General features: G+C 36.4%; 1 protein-coding gene across 3 annotated transcripts in view; it reads left to right on the top strand.

The window, feature by feature from the left end:
• Positions 1-18,041, top strand: part of LOC140340585 (CMP-N-acetylneuraminate-beta-galactosamide-alpha-2,3-sialyltransferase 4-like) — a 22,259-nt gene extending 4,218 nt beyond the window's left edge. Inside the window, exons 2-12 of one of the 3 annotated variants that reach the window (XM_072425890.1) lie at positions 5,644-5,693; positions 6,702-6,809; positions 7,099-7,180; positions 8,262-8,327; positions 8,651-8,748; positions 11,186-11,249; positions 11,683-11,778; positions 13,240-13,429; positions 15,225-15,356; positions 16,051-16,191; positions 17,481-18,041. In XM_072425890.1, coding sequence (XP_072281991.1) covers positions 7,161-7,180; positions 8,262-8,327; positions 8,651-8,748; positions 11,186-11,249; positions 11,683-11,778; positions 13,240-13,429; positions 15,225-15,356; positions 16,051-16,191; positions 17,481-17,567 — 894 coding nt within the window. In that variant the 5' untranslated portion in view covers positions 5,644-5,693; positions 6,702-6,809; positions 7,099-7,160 and the 3' untranslated portion in view covers positions 17,568-18,041. Of the gene's footprint in view, positions 1-3,323; positions 5,694-6,701; positions 6,810-7,098; positions 7,181-8,261; positions 8,328-8,650; positions 8,749-11,185; positions 11,250-11,682; positions 11,779-13,239; positions 13,430-15,224; positions 15,357-16,050; positions 16,192-17,480 lie in introns of those variants that run through there. The other 2 variants (XM_072425888.1, XM_072425889.1) reach the window with 2 other exon arrangements.
• The last annotated feature ends 1,738 nt before the right edge of the window (positions 18,042-19,779 follow it).

Raw genomic sequence — 19,779 nt, forward strand, 5'->3', positions numbered from 1 at the left:
ATTGGCTCTTCACTGGAACACGCCCATTCATTAAAGGAACGTGCCCATTCATTACTAAGAACTAGTCGTGTACAGTTCTTTCTGCCTCTCAGTTCTCTCACAATAGTGAGATCTGACAGGCAGAAGGAACAGTACAATACTGGGCATATAACACGACCCCCAAATGATTGGTTAGAGTGGGGGGTCGTCTTATACGCCGGAAAATACAGTATATTATATATATATATATATATATATATCCAGTCCCTTTTTACAGACTGTCTGAGCCCAATGCTGGGCAGATTCTCAGAATTTTTCTCTTTTATGAAAGTCACCAACCATTTCCAGTACCTTCCAGTCTGGCTTGTCTTTTCACAGGCTGGGGCTCATCTATAGGAGACATCTGGAAAATTTTTGTAGAACATCTGAATACCAAAACTCAACTCATCTGTGCTAGCAAAACAAAACGCTAGACTAGACTCATGGGGTCAGCACTGCATAACAGAGAAATCTAGGTGAGATGTAAAGTCTTTTATGGGCCAGAGCACAATTCTGTCCTAATGTCATAATATACACTGACAGATCATACTGCGCATGCGTGGGATTGGTAATTAATTTCCCTTTTGGCAAAAGATGCTCGTGCATGCGCAGAAGGAGCAGCCAATAGCCTCCTGGGATGTGTGACGTAGGTAGACCAGAAGGTTCTGCGCTACCATTCTTTTCAGATCGCCTAGGCGTTTGAGAGGGGTGGTGCTGCACCCTTTTTTGCACTTAAATAACCTGACAAACAAACAGGATTTTTACCTTACGTAAAAGGATTGTCTACATTTTTATGGAAAGTAAAAGTTCTGAGTTTAGGCTTTATTGGCACAGATTGCTCTGTTTGTAAACTCCAAATTCTTCAAATTAAAGGTTACAACTGAGCCGCTTAGACTGGTATCTGCAATATTACAAGAATGGCCATGTTTACAGTGTCCTAACCCACAACCTGAACTCATGAAGGAAATCACACCACCTTGTAAAAGTGATTTGCTTAGGAGGAACCAGGGGAAGATATCCAACAGGAAGTAACGTCACCCGCCTTTGGCTGTCCTAAAGTAATTCATGATGACCGTGCCCAACACTTTAAGAACACTTAGAAAATCTAGAAAGATTCTAGCAGTACATTACCATCTTTCAGTTTCCTAGATCTGATCATTACTAAGGGGACACAGATTTGTTTTTCATGGGGAAATATTCAACATTACCCATACTGGTTGTGGTGCAGATTAAATTATGTCCTGTAGCTAATTTATATGTATGATGGTAAAACTAGCAATAATTTACTACTTAAAAAACCTAAACTCACCAATTTCTTGTACATACCCTATGTAGTGTTAACATGATGCATTTTATGTATATATTTTTTTTTTTGTTTTCAATATTTTGTATTGGAAAAAGAAGTTTGAACATTTTTATAAAGAGACAGGTATCCAGAGTGCGAAATAGCAAACATTTTTAAACCCACCTAGTAGGCAATTAGGAGATTTGTACATTATCTTGATGGATTTTATATATTTTAAGTGTACTCCAATCTCCTTAGTAACAACCCGGTGCACCAGAATAACAGCCATGGTATGCAAGCAAATGTCCAACATATGAAAAGTCCTAATAAAGAACTTCTTCATAAGCTATAGCACAGCCAGCAGTAAAAAGTTTAAATGTCAATTACTAGTTAATTTCTAGTTAAACAAAACCATCTTTATCAAGATGTAATGTAATAATGTGATGATATAATCACAGCAACCAGGGAATAGCCAGTTCACAGAGCAAAGTGCAACACAGTAACTAAAATCAGAGCACATCCTGGGAGCAGCAGGTGAACAAAAACAAAGTCCCATTTAAAAATCAAAAGTTTATAAACCATTTTATAAACATGTTTTTTTTTTTAATGAAGGGGAGACCCCTTTGTGTTACCACTGATTAGAAAGCTCACAGCCTCCTGGAATAACTATGTCACGTACGTATCCGATGAGGCTGCGGGCTGCTTCTTCTGTGAATGCAGAAGTACCAATCTCACACCGATCTCAAAAAGTGCCAAACTCACACCTGTACAGGTGACAAAAGAACCCGGATGGTTGTGCCCAGAGTCCAGTCAGTGCCAGGGTGAAGAAGGAAGGCAGGACAGCGTGGGACTGACTGGACAAGGATCGCAGAGGAGAGACACCAAAGTTTGGAAATGGGATTAAAGAGCATTATAGTTGTGTTTCCCTTGACAATTTGCTGTTATCCTTTATAAAGCCAGCCCCATAAACACACGGTTTGACCAGTTTTGTATCGGGAAATTTGAATAGGTTAAAGTTTGAGTCTGACCTCAACCCTAATAAACACCCTTAGGATGAACCCAATTGCAAAAATAAACCAAGTTTTTTAATCTAACATCAGTACATGACCCTAAACTTTACACTAATTCCTGATGACACCCTCCAAAATCTGTAAAAAGTCTCCCTGTGAGATGGTAGTGTTGGAGTCTATTTTCACAAACCTCCCCTTATGTCCATCTGCCTGGACACAGTTCATGACCCTATGGTATTTAGAATGTGGGAGTAATGTATGCTCATCACACTTTTCTGGAGTAAGCATATCAGATGCTTTGAAAATGTCTTCAGCATTACAGAAATAATTTCATTTGAATGTGACTTATGAAACTATTACTAGGTCCACCATGACCTGGTACAGAAAATTCTTCTTAGAGATGGTCATTTCTGAGTCAACAAACCAGCTGATCAACTTTAATCAATGGAAGCAACTAGTGATTTAACACAAGGTTTCCAAAAAAAAATGAGCTATTGTTAGAAACATCTATTGGGGAGGAAAAAGCAATTAAAGGATTATGATCCGAACAAGAGTCCTGAACAGAGGTCACCTAGTGCCCCTAATGTACTTAGACTTGTCTTTCTTAAGACAATATTAAATAAAATGCTTTTTCAACAACATATATATATATATTTATATTTGTTGAAAAAGCATTTTATTTATAAAACCAATATATATATATATATATATATATATATATATATATATATATAATTTTTTATTGTGGTAAGGAAGTTCAAAATTCTTTTAGTGTTTCTAGAATTGTGCTCCACATGTCCAATCCCAGTACACAATAAATGTACTAAATTCACACGAACACAAAAAAAATTGCTTCAAAATTATGGGATCAATACAAACATTTTATTCATTATAAGTAAAACATTAACATTTAAAGACAAATGACAACTTTTAATTTTTTTCTTTTTAAATCTCTAGCTGCCAGTCAGTTGGTATTTGTCTTCAAATGTTAATCTTTTACTTATTGTGAATAAAGTGTTATTATTCTTTACTTGACCTTAAAAAATCCTATAATTTTGAAGCAATTTTTTGTTTCTTTTTGTGTTTGTTGTGGTATAGGTTCTGTAAGTTTTCTACCCCCATCCATATAACTATATAGGGAGATTCTACTTTCTAGAGACACAACTGGACATAGGAGGAAATCCCAGAACCTTTCATAGAATTGTCACCACAGGAGGTGTTGCCACTGGGACCTCTCCTATTTCTGTTTAGGTGATTTTAAAAAAAAGTAGATTACCTCTCTTTGGTTACATGACAGTAAGTGAAGATAAATCTGCAATGGTGACATAAGCAGTAATGGAAAATAGATTCCAACCTTTTCCCACTAACTATAACCAAAAAAGGGTTTGGCCAATGATTCATTTGTGAAGGTGGAGGAGAAAATATAAATGTTCCAAGTTTTTGCCATAATTCATACAAACTATAAACCACAAAACTGTATTCAACACTAATACAGTCCTTTTTTTCTATTACTTACACCCTCCACAGAAACTGTGACACAAAAATAATTAAACATGACAAACTGGTTGCTTGTTATATGAATTTTTAATGTGGGTACCCTCACAAAACACAAGTTTATTTTTCTATGCAATGATCGGGCACAATAAATGTGCATTTTTTATCCTAAATACAGAATTTCAGAAGAATCTGGCTCTGTCTGTCTGGTATACTTTGTATCTTATCTTGGTATATTTTCATATGGCACAACAGATCTGTCTATCACCACACCACGATTAATACGTGTGAACAATTGTTTTGGGGGAATGACAAATTTTTTGGCATAGGGAAGATATACACTTCCTACCACATTTGTTTCATAGAATTGGACTTAACAGGAATAACTTTTTACCCATTCAAATAAGATACATTTCTAATAGAAAGGCAATCTAAAACATTGCATGTACTAAAGTAATAAAAAATTTTTTTTATTGTGTTTTAACTGAATCGAGTTGTTTACACTACATAAAACAAATAGGAGTGAGGAGTCACCAGGATTTCTTATTATGTATAAAAGTTATGAGAAGGAAACACTGTCAACAATCAATAAACCAGATTTATAGGTTGGGTGTAAATCTACCTCCTGGGCTGAAGGACACCACTTATTATGCTTTCTTTGAAGCAGGTTTGTAACATAAAAGTTGGTATATACCATCATTATTTTGCATTTGTATGGATTTAAATATATATATAAAAGCTATTGTTAAGTTGTTTGTTATAATTTTCAGTTAGTGCTAATAAATATTTTCTAGTTTGATATATATTTTCAATATGATATTTTTTGCAGCCAGATTGCTGTCTTCATTTACAATTGTGATAGTTTTGTTACACTAAATAAATATGTGTATGTTGATGTACTTAGATTTAAGTAATTATGTGTTTAAAGTGTTTGTTTTTTGTTAGACGGTTTTCCTGGTGCACTTGATTAGAGATATATTGTGTACACATACATAGTGCACTGCAAAAGTAAATATTATTTCTTCTCCTTACATCCTCATTTCCTTAAAAATACCTTGTGTTCATTTCTAATGTTGAAACTGAAATAAACATCAATAGTAAATTTAGTTTTGGAAGTTATGCCAGCAGCCACTTTCACACCCATTGGCTTCTTGTCAAAATCACCATTTTCTGTCTCTTTGATTTACAAAGGGACAAGGAACTGTGTTCTGTGAAGAAATAGAAGACGGAAATAAGAAGGAAAGACAATTCAGAATTGGTGAAGTCCAATGTTCCTTGTCTCACACCTGTCCAGACAAGATTAGGAAATAAGAAGTTGGGGTTTCTCCTCTAGTTATCTAAAGGATTATTTATTACTATTAGTTTTTATTTTTTTATATTTTCATTACATCACAAAACACTTCTTAGAAATATGACACAATTTGGCCAGGGTCTTAGAAGATACATTTCATTTTATTTTTGTTTTCTATCATATCTACAACGTCTAGAAACTGCATCCCACAAGAAAAGATAATTGGTGTCATGTTTGTGTAGATGGGCACTGAAGAAGTTAGTTGGAGGTTTTAACTAGAATGATACACATTTGGCTGTGACATTTGCCTAAACTTGATAGACAGGCATAATATGAATAGGCTACCAATGGGACACAATTTAGGAACAAGAAATAACTGCACCACAAATGTGATTTTGAAAGGAAAGAATTAAAAATGCAAAGAAAGCTTACATGAGAGGCAAGGAACAGGACATGTTTGTATTGATTATGATATAAAAGTGAATGGAGATGCTAAGTCAGCTTCCTATGACTTCAATCTCATTGTCACCTATTGTTGCTTTTAGGATCCTTTCATAACACAGAAAGCTTCTCCCACTGAACATGAATAAAACAAGTAAGTTATTCTAATAACTCTCACACGCCTAAAAGTCTTTACAGAAAAAAAAAACCTTTCCCACCTTACAGCAACCGAAGTCGTACTTCTATTCACCCATTATGCACACAGACATTAAAAGCAAGATTTTGTTTTACATTATGCAAGAAAGTAGGACATTTAGGCATGCAGCAGTTACAGGGTATTCCTTTATTATAAACCCATACTAACACAACAGGATCGATTTAATGTCCCCATCTGCACAAACGTTGGGTTAGGGGTCCAAAGTGGTTAGGGGTCTCTACATTTTCTAAACAAAAAGGAAGTTCACTGTCCTTCAGACAGGTCAAGTGGAAGTAGAAAAATCACCTGGTTCCTGATGGCAATGGAGTAAGAAATAATGCCCATTATTGGCTTTAGTGGAGAGAATAGCGCTCCATCATTGGCAATATTGGAGGAAACCGTGCATTATCTTTAATATGGGAGAAAGGGATGGTATCACTGGTATTAGTATGAGCAATCCTGCCCTGTTATTGGAATCTGTGGGAAGAATTATTACCCATTGTTGGGTCAGTAAAATGAATTGAGCCTCATTACTGGTGTAAGTGGAAATAAAGTACCCCTAGGGCCAGATAAAACCAAAGGGCTTAATTTAGCCCATTGGCTTCTCTTTGGGGGCCTTTAGGGAACATAAGTTCATCTAAGGATTCCAGGTAAGTTCAAAAGTGGAAGGTTTATTCTTAATAATGCAAGTGAGTTTATTGTGATCCAAGTTTTTGTGATCCAAGTACACATTTGGTGATTTTCAGGGATTTCCAAGTTTTCATCTGAGCACTATATTCTTCTCTGTGAATGTTTGGACAGAGGTATTGTCATTTTACTCAATAGATCATTTTCTGGCACCCTTTGCAAGGTTATGTGCAGCACTCAATCAATGAGATCAAATACCTTTGTCCTAAATCATTCAAAGAATCATCTATTATATGTATATGTACATTCTATTTTCCTATTAAAGCCTTCCTTTCCTAGGCACCCAAATAGCCTGAGAATGTTGATGGGCAATGCGATATTAGCAGACTTGTATCTCTTTCCTTCTTGCTCATTCCCCACCTGCCACATAAAAGGTTGTATAGTGAGGTGAGCCATTACTAAATCATCGCCTCCAATCACGTCTGGCACATACGTGAGTACAGACATAAGGCAGATTAACTACAAATAACTAAAAAATAAATTCCTTGCTTGGATTTTATCTATGAGCTGCTATGTACAGCAACACTAACACTAATATTAATGACACTAATGATCATTACCAATGATGGATAGGATGTTTTTCGGCATTGTTTACTGCACAAAATAATTTGTATGTAGTACACTGGATTATAAGTATTCCTTATCTTTTGCAATATTCCTCTTTTTTCCTTTTCAGGATGGCAGGTTTTGGGGGTAATTGTTTTGGCACTGTTTGGTTTTTGTATCCTGTTGAAAAATATGGACGTCTATACATCAAGGTAAAAAAAAAAAAAAGATACATATTACATACTGATCTGTAGGTTTACAGCTGAAACAAATAGGATTCTAGCACTTCATCCTTGTGCGATTTAGATCATAGTATTACTTCTGTAGTCATTTGATCTAATGGAATAGTACATTTCTTAGCAGTTAATGTAAATATTTGTCGTGTTCTAAAGCTGACCATACACACAGTGAATGTTATTTGGAAAGATTTACCAATACATGGATGCGATTATTTATCAGATGACAGAATATTTAATCCTACCAAAACAACACCCAAATATACTAGATCAATAGGGGGAAACTTGCATAAACCATACAGAGACCAACATTATGTAAAAATTAGAGATTCTGGAAATTCATAGCCCTGCTGCTCCCCCTCCACAACATCTACAACACACAAATCTGCAGCCTCCGGAAATACATTTTTGTAAGTAGGCATTAATGCACATTGCAATTTTGTTTATAAATTTATAGAAAATATTGAGGCTGTAACTCTATTTAAAATATGTTTACAGCCATATATTTCTTTTCGGTTTAACTTTTTATATGTTTGCAAGATGCAATCATTATCTAGGCTGACAGATAAGTGTTGAGAGTGATTTGCTGGCACAGGGCAAGTACACTGCACTTAAATGCACAGAAATAATAATGTTACTCTGAGGTATTTGTGTTTGCAGGCAGATCCATATAGGTTGAATTCTGCATTTAAAATTACATTTTATTCTGCAATTAAAATTAAATTTAAAAGTGACTACAGGTAACTGCTTCCATGCCTGGGACTTGTACAGGTGGTACTAGTTGTACTACCAAATATCTACGATGGTCAGTTTGTTTTACCTGAGCCATTTTTCCTATAAAAATACAGAAAACAAATGTTTTTAATAATGTGAATACAATATGGTACAAATAAGGAAAATCAAGAGCAGTTGGATTTGTGTCCTGCCTGATAAAAAAGGTTGTCACACCAGGAGAAGATAGAAGTAAAACCTTATATGAATTCTTACCATTTCCCAGTCTATCCTATAAAAAAAAATGTTAAATACCTTAGAAATAAAAATTTGTTTTCCTTTGCAGTTTACATGCCCGAGGAATGTGCACCCCGGGGCAAGTTGCTTCCAGAGCTTCACTTGTAATAAGCAAGTAAGTATCACGCAAACAATGTCAATACTTTGGAGCTAGATCTAGGAGAAACTGAACAGTTTTACATTAAAGCACCAAAGGTAACTTTTTGTAAGTTTTGGATATTGTAGAAAAGAGTCTAAAAGACACCGTCACCACCTGTGACAACAACAATGTGATACCCTTGGTTTTTTTGCAATTGTGCTTTAAGAGGCTCAAGTTCAAATGCAAAGTAAAAGCACTTTTTGTGGGTCCCGGTTGCCCATCCATTCTGTACATAATGGTAGACAAGGTTACACTTTGTAAAACATTTTTAAAAAAAATATTCTGCTTTTGTTTTGCAGTTATTCCAGAAACCACTCTGTTTTTCTGGGGCTCAGTGATTATTTCTGGGCAACAACACAATCCAAATTTCCCCTTCCATATGGCACAAAGGGCAGTGGTAAGTGGGTTAAAAAAAGGACACTAATTGTGATGATTATTATGAATTTAGAAACAATTATAAACTTGTTATTAGTCAACATATTTTGTAAAGATAAAACTTTAATTTGAAGACAGTCATTTAGGAAATAGTACCACTACCAGGTTTTTCTACTGTTGTCTTTTTCCCTGCTAGGTAGATTTACCGCCTTTATTTTGTCCTTCTGACCCCTGTGCAAGTGAAGTGTCAGGCTAGTCAGCATGGGAGCCAGATACAAATAAGGGTCGGGCCCTTTGCATCTGGCTCCCTTGCAGGCTAACCAGACTCCTCACTTCTACCTGTCAGCAAAAACTGTGCATAGCTATATAGCACAAAATATTGGGTGTAGTTTGAAGGGGTAAAGTTAAATAAAACTCCTGTGCAGACCTCAGTGACTTATCCCTAGTGGAGTCCTCAGTGACAGAACCCCCAAAATCAATCCCCATATGGAAGGCTTCCTGCAGTGCAGACCTCTAGGTAACTGACCTTCTGTGACAGACCCCCTAGTGATAGACCCCAGTGCAGACCTCATCGACAGACCCCTATTGTAGACTTCAGTAACAGACCCCCATGGCAGACCTCTTTGCAGTTCTGTGAATTATATCAGAATAGTAGATATATTGCAGACCTCAGTAACAAACATCCAGTGACAGATAGTGACAGAAATTACTATGGACATCCTGTGACAGACATCAAATCCTCCCTGCAGACCCCCTGGCAGATCTTGAGTGATTTACAGGAGCAAGAAGTGACTGACGCCCATAAGGACTTTCCAAAGGCTCTAACCTTTCCCACTCCGAAATATAAAAAAAGGTTTGGGTTGGGGATTGCCTTTAAAGAGTTATACAATTTACCAATACAGAGATATGACATTCTTTGGAAAGACAGGCCAGGCTAGACAGGTGTGTAAGGAAGAAAATGTTTCCACTGTAAATTATTGGGGCTTCTAAAAACAAATTAGGGGACAGAACTGTGTTAATGAAACTAGGTGTCTGTGGTAGAGAGTCAAAAAAAGTAAAAAGTAGTGTGCTATAAAGTTCCAGGGCATAACAAATATGTAACATTAGTCAGTAATAAAATTAGATTCTCTACAGTAATTTAATAAATATTACTTTTACTGTGAGACAGCTTGTGGCCCTTAATTCTATCTTTTCCCACTTGCCTGTCTCTCATTAAAAGCTTGCAAATGGCATGTACGGACCTGATGGCTGACCTAAGGATAAATTTAACTTACATTTCTAATGGGGGTATTTGAAGTCTGCTGCTAGTATTCATAAAGATCTGGACATCGGGCATTGATTCAGGTTATATCTCCAGGTTAACCTCTAGTATTTCTACTAGAGGTCTGTTAAGTATATTACTGTGTCCTTGAAACTTGCTTGACTTTTTTTTACCACTTAAGCACCATGAGCCATTTAATGAAGCTTACCATTCATAAGGAAATTTTAACTAAAGTATTTTTAATTTGAATAGAGTATAGTATAGAAGGGTTATAACCTTTGATGGTGTTTTATGTCTCTGTCCCCATTTGGGACCTTAACTTTTCTGTCAACTAACACTAGAAGACAGGTTAATCACCAGAAGAGAATAGGATCTTCCCAATGGGGAAACCAGTTTAAACTGTTTCTACGAACAAAAAAATTTTGATTAGGATTCATTTTTAAGCCAATGGCCAACCTATTTTGGGGAAGAGCTTTGTACCGTAATAAAAGAAATAAAGTCTAGCAAGCGGTACTTCTCCATGCTCCAGTGCATCCTCTTCATATTCCTGCACCTTTTCCTGTCCTGAAGTATAGGACTCACTCCCCAGTGTTTGAATTATCCTGGGATTCATGGAGTATGCCACAAAGAAGAGTGCAGACCACCCCATGCTGTGTCATTCTTTGTAGCATTCATAACAGCATTCATATTGCTATGGAAGGATGAAGAGTACGAGGAGCCTGGAACATCATTTCACAGACCAAATGACTGTTGGAATAACTAACCCCAAAACAAAAATAAAATATATTGGAGTTTAGATGTGGACGAATCTGAAGATGAAAATACCTGGTAATTTTGCCACAAAATGCTACAATGAAAAGTTTTTTTTAGTAGTTTTATATTAATATGTATAAACTACAAATCCAATCGTCGTCTATGTAATGTGGGTGAACAGCTATGGGAGGACAACTAAGCTCCTCCATGGATACCATGGAAGTGTATGTAGCCACCCAAGGCCAGGATGTATCGCCTGCAGAATATCACAGTAATAATGTTTCGGAAAAAAACACTTCTAAGTACAGGTAAGCTGGATTAACCCCCTCTTTCTGAGTTTAGATATGCTTTACTATAATACAAGTTTTAGGATCATTTTATGAATGTTAACAAATAGAAGTTGTAAAATCTGATCAATAAATTAACCTTTACTAATTTATTTCAGAAAATATAATAACGCAGGTGCTGGCCATTGCAAGCGATTATCACAATCCAAAAAAGATTGAAAGGTATAGTTTGGGTGTTCTAATTTTGCAGTGAATGCTTGTGTGGCATAAAATAAATAACATTTTTTAAAAAGATGAAGAAAAAGTGATGAAAAAAGGGATAAAAACCTTTCAGCAGCATCCAACTAAATATCTTCTATGTGCCAGTTACCCCCACATTATGTTAACCAGGTTAGAGACTTTTTATTTTTGTTGTGTCTCAGGCTCAGCCAGTGATGGGAGAGTTGGTAGGTTCTGGCATTATAACGTCACTCTGAGGGAGAAGTTTCTTCCCCTTTGGGTGACACACGTCTCTGGAGTCCATGTATTTAGTGGTCCACGAGCCCTAAAAGGTTGGGGGCAACTGCTGTAGACAATATTAGACACATATGTGATAAATAGGGTCCTAGCTCTCCATAGCAGTACAGTGATGTCCTCTCTTTCCTTTACCCGACAGGTTGCAGTGTAAGCGTTGTATTGTGGTTGGAAGTGGATACCGCATGAAGAACAGTTCTCTGGGTGACATTATTGACACGTATGACATAGTGATCAGGTGAGGGATACATATTTTTATTTTGTGCAGAATTTAATCAAGGCTTCATTCTCCCCCACTAGCAGCCACAACTAACCCCTAACACAACCACCAACACCACTATAGGCCATCCAGTGAGTTTGTGATACTTTTCATATATTAACCTTTTTTCCAATGTTTCCTATATCATCACAATATAAGCTACTGACATAGGTGCAGAGTGGAACACTGATGTGATAACTTCGGGACTACTCTCAGCTATAACTATATAGTGATTGCAGGGTGCAATGGTGACACCCCCTCAGGGAGCGGGGCCGTGATGTCCTGCACATACATGCTCATACTTCCTCAGTCTTTCGTGTTGAATGATGATAGCCAGTGCTTCCTACCTAACTGCACTATATATATATATTGTCACCCCAGGATGACCTCGTGATTTGCACTACTAACACTCCCCTCTCTCCTTATTTCCAATACATAGGGGGTAGTTTAAAATTTCTGAAAGGATCAGCACACTTTTTTTCTAGACAAGCAGCCACCACATCTAAGGACTGGTAGGGCCCCGTATATTACATTTTTGTTTTGGAGTTTACCCACACCTCCCATTAAACAGTACCAATCTATAAATGCAAATTATAGATTTTATTTTTTTAAAACATTCCATTCTGAGCGGCACCTCAAAGCACTGCAATGGCAGACATGCATAGCAGGGCTATCAGAAATGGTAAATGCTTTGTTCGGTGTATTAAGACAATGCACATTTTAATGTATCAAAGGAATAAAATGTGCAGCATATTGTGCCTGTATTAGTGAACTACAATGATGTGAATGAGCCTGGAGAAACTTGTGTTTCTAAAGTAAAATTTTAGGTCAATTTTTGTCATTGTTCATGAAAAGTATTTTTGAGGGGACTTACTTCTACTTGCTTTCTTTTTTTATATTTGCAATATTGTATCAGCCAGGAGAGTCAACACACCCGCTGTGCAGTTTTCATAAATTTTATGTATAGCAATTGCATCAATTAGATTTTTTTTGACCTTCTGATCTCTTCCCTGCTGCCTCTGCAAATTCTGGGATTTAAACCTAAAGACTCTGCTCAGTGGTTCCTTTGTCCTGATTTTCATACATTATTATATTAATATAAATTTTCATGTACTCCTCTCTTCGTTTCACTTTTGCTATTTTAAGTTAAAAACTGTAAGAAATAGATTACAAATGAGCAGACAGGCAGCCATAAGAGCTCCTGTAGCGCATAACCAAGATATAACCATATATCTCTATAATAAAAGGGTCATGGAGAAATCACATATTTAATGTATATTAATCCTATCTGTCATCTTAAAAACATTGAAATAAAAGAGAGCTAACCTCTAATCGTGTCCCCATCCAGAAACAAAAAATATCCCTCATTGGTATTCACATACCTCACAGAGGCTTACATAAACTAAAATAATATATAATCTCTATTATAATTCTTTACAGGTTAAACAATGCCCCAGTCCACAAATATGAAAAAGATGTTGGCAGCAAGACAACCTTACGTTTCTTTTACCCAGAATCTGCTTTTTTTGACCCAGTGTTGGACAACAATCCAGATACACTGATGGTACTGGTGCCATTCAAGAACCTGGACATCCAGTGGTTAAAAACAATCCTGAACGATGAAAAAAGGGTGTGTGGAGCTGTAATATGTAGTTTTTGTACCATTACCTCTTTACAAAAGACACACACATACAATCTAGTATCACAACAGATATTCTAAAAAGTAACTGTTATACAACATGTGCATGATTTCAGATGATATTTGAGGTTAACATATAGAGCCCAGAAATGGCCTTAAAAAGCAATTAACACTTTGGATGAATAAGTAGTTAAAGTAGATATAGACCATAAATAGGTGATTTACAGTGTGTTGGAATATCATTAATAACTGCAATTTTATTTTACTAATATGTTATTACTACTTTTTCATAATACACGGCTTCCACCTCTTTGGCTTTATCCTCGTTTTACCTCGTAACTGTGTTATCTATACTTAGGTTTTAGATCTACTATAACTGCAATTGTAAAACGATTCACACACATACTGATAACCTGTATGATAAAAAAGATAACTCAACAGCAATAAAATCTTTTCTATGGCACTATGTAACATAAATATGTAAGCTATAAATGCAGGGGGAAGTGCTTGTTAGGACATGAATCGATTTTACAAATTATCTGAAAAGCCTTTTTGTATTCAAATCCTAATTCAGGAACGACCTCTGTCTACCCAGTTCTAGCAGGAAATATGGTTTATGCAAGTTTTATAATCATGCAATTTACAGGAATATAGTTATGGCTGGTTCACACTGCCCACCTAGTTTTGTGCCGCACCCTATATCACTTTCCCAGGGTCTGCACATTTGGCAGCTGGCAGCAGTATTAATAAAGCTTACTACAGCCCCTATTCATTCTCCAGGGGGCTGCGTCTAGAGTCTCCCCATGTGGCAGGGTTTCCTGGTGTAAGGAAAAGGCAAATTCTCCACAACCTCCCTGCCAGTGTGAATTAGCCCTTACCTAGTCAGGTTGAAAAAACAACACTCGTCTATAGATTCTGGTGGAATCAACAAGGATTTTAACATTTGTTTCTAAAATTTCTTTGTTTTTAGTGCAGATTTTGATCTAATTGATTTGTCTGAGTATGCATTGCACAGTACGATGGACACATAAAACAGTATTGTAAAATATAGGAGCCTGCATAATCTATATATATACAATACCATGGATCCTTGTACTGGTAAAGGTTTGTGGATTTAAAGGGCATTGTAGAGTCACTATAAGGTTTGTGTTAGGATTACAGTGAACGTGGGCTATTGAGATGCATTTCAGATTTATTAACCATATATTCACATTAACTGATATGTAGGAAGTCTGAGGTCCATACTTAGCATTGTCACATGGAGTTTGGAGTACAGGACAACACTAGATTACTTTTAAAGTTTCTAGGATAAGGCTTGAACACAGGTTCAAAGTTCATAGCTCAGTGCTCCAATTATGTAAACATAGAGCAAAAGACCTTCTGTAAACAGATAATAAACATCCAACTTTCCTGTATTATTCAGTCATTCTATTTGGAGGTGATAGTATGGGAGCCCATAGACACAGACAGATGTCTTTCCAGGAATGATTACTGCTAAAGCTTTGTGCAAAATATGTCATTTCCACTTGATTAGAAACCCTAAACAACCTGATCCTGCCCTGCCACTGTTGTTGCCTTATTAGAAAAGAGTTTACGTAAAGTGACTTCTTTTTATTCTAACCCCTGCTGACATTTATAGTACTAATTACCAGCAAAGAAAAGCCTAAGTACCATGACATTCACCGAACATATCACAGCAAGCTTAGATGCCATATCATTTTCGGTTACAGAACACAACCCAACATAATTATTAAACTGTTTTAGTAACTCTTGATTATTTTCATAGATAAACAGGGGCTTCTGGAAGAAACCTCCCATAATATGGAATGTTAAATCTCAGAACATCCGAATCCTAAATCCTTATTTTATGCAAATTGCTGCCACAAAACTGTTGGGATATATTGAAAAAAACAACAAGGTGAGAGTGACAACAGGTAGAAAAAACATCAGGTTTATGATATTGTAGCCTCCATCACATTTTATTTTATTATTGCATGATTTTTTGTTTTATGTTAGACTACAAATGTATTTAAACATAACACTTATCAAAACCTGATGATAAATATTGCAGCCATTTAAGTGTATATTTATTGGGGTAATTTTAGTTAGATTTTTTTACTGTGAGAAAGATTTGATAACAACAGTTTACCTGAAGGGAAAAATCTCAGAATCCCCATTATTTGATGTCAGTGTCTCGGTTGTAAATCTTTTTTTTTGGCCCCTGCCAAAGAACGGGTTATTAGGTAAACATTTACAAAGTAATGGGTGAGAAGGGTTGCTTTAACATGAACATAATCTTTTTTCGTGCAGGGTAAGTACATTTTCAAACTATAAATATAAATTATGGGCTACTTTGTGGCTGGCTGTGTAAAATTAAAAAAAAATGTTATGAAAAATAAAATTGCTAATAAAAATGAAAAAAATATCACCTTGCAAACCCTAATATGTAGGAAAACATCTGAAATCGTTAGTCAATTCTTTCACTAAAAGATTTGGGACATTTATCAAAGTTGTGTAGTTTAGGTTAAATGATGTTGTTGTTCCATAAAAAAGGTAAAAAGAATTTGGAAAAAAGGAAACATTCAATAAAAAATATTCTATTTTTCTTCCAGAGACCGACCACTGGCTTCATGGCAATCTCTTTTGCAATTCACTTCTGTGACTTGGTCCACATTGCAGGCTTTGGTTACCCAAACTTTAATGATACACAACCTATCCACTACTATGACAAAAGCAGTATGAAAGCATTGAGGGTAAGTTCCCAACCTGGTTGCAGGTAACAGAATTAAAAATGGCAAAACATTGACAGACTAAAATATCAATATAAAATATTCAAGTACAAAATCAAGTGTTCTGTATGAAAGAAAAAACACGTACAAAATCCAGGTAAGGTGCTAGCTGTACTAACTGTATATTGCCTGATGCACTGCTTGATATTTCAATCAGAACTTTACAGTGTGCAGCAGATGATCAACGGTTTTAGTGTATCTTAAGTGTAAACAAAATTGAAACTACAGTTGACATTCCAAAATCCGGCAACATTCGGACCTGAGGAGTGCCGGATTTTCGAAAATTCCGGGTTTTGGAAAGTTATACTCACCTCCACAAACAGGCCAGCCTTCCTCTTGCAAAACCCGCGGACATCTGGCACAGTTCCAGGGAGCAGGCAGCAGGGACGTCTTAACGTGTATTTAGTGTAGTAAGCAAGACCTAATAGCTGTTTTTGGAGAACAGCGCCATCAAAACATAAGTGACCAAACAGTGTACTACAGTCCCTGTATTAAAAATGCGCTCCGAAATTCATGCCGGAAAACTGAAGGAACTGGATTAGCAATGGCCGGATTTTCGATTGCCAACTGTCGTACTTTTAAAGTTTAGTATTTGGTTACAAATAGATGTCAGGGGTGGATCTGCCCTTTACAACCACCAGAAAATTGGAGCATGCCCCATCATTTACACCAACCAGCAGAGCCTGAATATACAGCAGGAAGTGGTATCAATGTTATACACAAATGCTGAACACTGCGCATACTAAACATGCCACACTGAAGAACTTCTAGTATATTAATTAAATACTTACCAATATTGGCCTAGTTTATAATAGAACTTCATTAGATTCCATATTTATGGAATCAGGGGCTATCCTGTTAAAAAAAAAGTTGATTGGTGTATCACCACAATTACTTACAATGATGTATGTACACAGTGGGTGAGATTTATTGCATATATTAGGAAGTAAACATGCTATTTCTATCAGTGTACCTGTTGCATTATTATAGGATTTATATTTACATTGGTTCCTTTCTAGAACAACCAAACAATAAAAAGGGACAAAAAGTTTATGTTTTCTGGTGTAAGGAAATTATTAGATCAGTGTGTCAAGACTAAAGTGCTAATCACTAAACCATTATGGTTTAGCATGGGAGCATAATATAATCTTTGCTAATGATAAAATAAAAAATAAAACAAACATTTATGGGTAATTAGCATTCTACATCTTTGTGGTCGGGTTTTTATATATGCCTCTTTTTTTGTCCCTCAGAAATCGACACACAAAATGCCCCTGGAAGCAATGGCAATAAGAAACCTTCTTCAGAATAACGTCATTCAGAACCTAACCTACTTCTGAAGAATGCTGGCAGAAAGAACAAAGGATTAGCATGTCCATATATTTACATATTGTTATAGGATAACAGCACCCAGATATGATAAACAAGACAACAACAAGTGAACAATAAGGAGAAGAGATTACATTTCAATGGCTATTTAAAAACAGATACATGTAGAAGGACCCTGTCCAAAATCTGAACGAAGAAAACCCCCCTCATTTATACAGAAACATTGCCAGCTTGGGGTTGTGAAATTAAAAGGTTTGAGGTGTTATTTAATCAATATAATGAGTCAACCGTGAGAAAAGAAAAAGGCCAAGAAAGGATAAGAACTGGTTTATCTTGTCCAAAAGATAACACAAACGTATGATTGCTGCTGTCTTTGCTTTGCACTGTAATAATAATTTATTTATGATCTCAGGAATATAAAAACAAGGAAAACTGGTTGTTCTGAACTTTCATTTCCAAATAAACAAAGATTTGTAAGAATTCTTGACAGGTGGAAAAATTCTATGAGATTACAAGGCTGCAAGTGCACTGGAGAACATCTCCATAAAAATACCAAACAATAAACTAAATATTTCTGTCAGATACACAAAATGGCAAACTGGTGGCTAGGAGCCTGCCTCCACAATGGAATATACAGTGGTACCTTGGTATAAGTCCTTAATTCGTTCCAGATCCTTGGACTTATACCAAACAGGACTTATACTAAACACATTTTTCCCATAAGAAATAAAAGCAAAATGATTAATCCATTCCCATGAAAAAAAAATCCTATTGTTATTGGCATATTATACATTGATGGGGACGTATAGAATACTTTAAACACTGCTTAATACTAAAATACACAAATACAAAAGCAATTAGATGAAATAAAAGTAAGTCGAGTGCCTACTAGGATGGTGCTGAGAAGGGAGGAGGAGGAGATGTTATGTAATTCACAGAGAGTTATAGCGCGGGTTGTTCACTGAATGGTAGCAACTGGCATACTGACACTCGTGGGCAGTCGTGGCTTTGTCTCGGGAGAGGTAAATAGGGTAGCGCGCAGTGTTGTGACTCATACTGACCCATACAAGTTCTAGCAAAAAGGTTGTATACCAAGCAAAGTTTTTTGTATCCAAACAGGACTTATACCAAGTTGGACTTATTCCAAAGCGGACTTTTACCGAGGTACCACTGTATATATAAAATCGTATGTATGTATGTATGTTCCACCATCACTCGAAAACGCATGGAGACATTTCAACCAAACTTGCCATACATATGACTGAGACTCATGTGAGTTTACCTGTCATCTTTGTACAGCGCTATGCTATATGTCAGAGCTATATTTGGAGGAAACGCATGGAGACATGTAAGTGCAGCAGTCATCTTTGTGCAGCGCTGGGGGACATTAGAGTGTTAGCTCCTCTGTACAGAGACTGATGGGACCGGCTCAGTGTTCTCTGTACAGCACTATGGTATATGTCAGAGCTATATAAATGTATAATAATAGTGTGGGTATTCCACTAACCCGACTCTCTCCTCTACAATCTATTATGAATGCTGCAGCCAGACTCATCCATCCTTCCCTCCGCTCCTCTTCCGCTACATCTCTTTGTAGTTCTCTCCATTGGCTTCCATTCACCTTAGAATCAAATTCAAGCTCCTGTCCTTTGCTTTCAAATCCCTCCACAGTTATTGTCCCACTTACATTGCTGACCTGATAGATAAATCCCTCTCTCCACTTCTCCAATGACCTACTAATGACTTCCTCACTCATAACCTCATCACAGGCACTGCTCCAAGATTTTTCAAGAGCTGCCCCAACTCTCTGGAATGGTCTCCTCACCCTTTTCAGCTTGCTCCTACTTTCTGCTCATTTAAAAGAGCACTCAAAACATATTTTTTCAAACTTGCCTACTCATCTTGTCTTTTGAAACCATCACTACTTCCCACCACTACACATCTCCTATCCTATTGTGTGTAAATTCCCCCACCTACTAGATTGTAAGCTCTTCGGAGCAGGGTCCTCTCTTCCAGTATCACCGTCTGTATTCCTCTGTCATTTGCAAACCCTATTTACTGTACAGCACTGCATAATATGTTGGCGCTATATAAATCCTGTTTATTATTAATAATAATAATAATATTATTATTATAAAATGGGATGTAACTTGCTTAACATATGACTGAGACTCATGTGAGTTTACCGCTGATCTTTGTACAGCGCTGTGATATATGTCAGAA

The sequence above is a fragment of the Pyxicephalus adspersus genome, chromosome 11 (genome assembly GCF_032062135.1).
Source record: "Pyxicephalus adspersus chromosome 11, UCB_Pads_2.0, whole genome shotgun sequence".
NCBI classification, from domain to species: domain Eukaryota; kingdom Metazoa; phylum Chordata; class Amphibia; order Anura; family Pyxicephalidae; genus Pyxicephalus; species Pyxicephalus adspersus.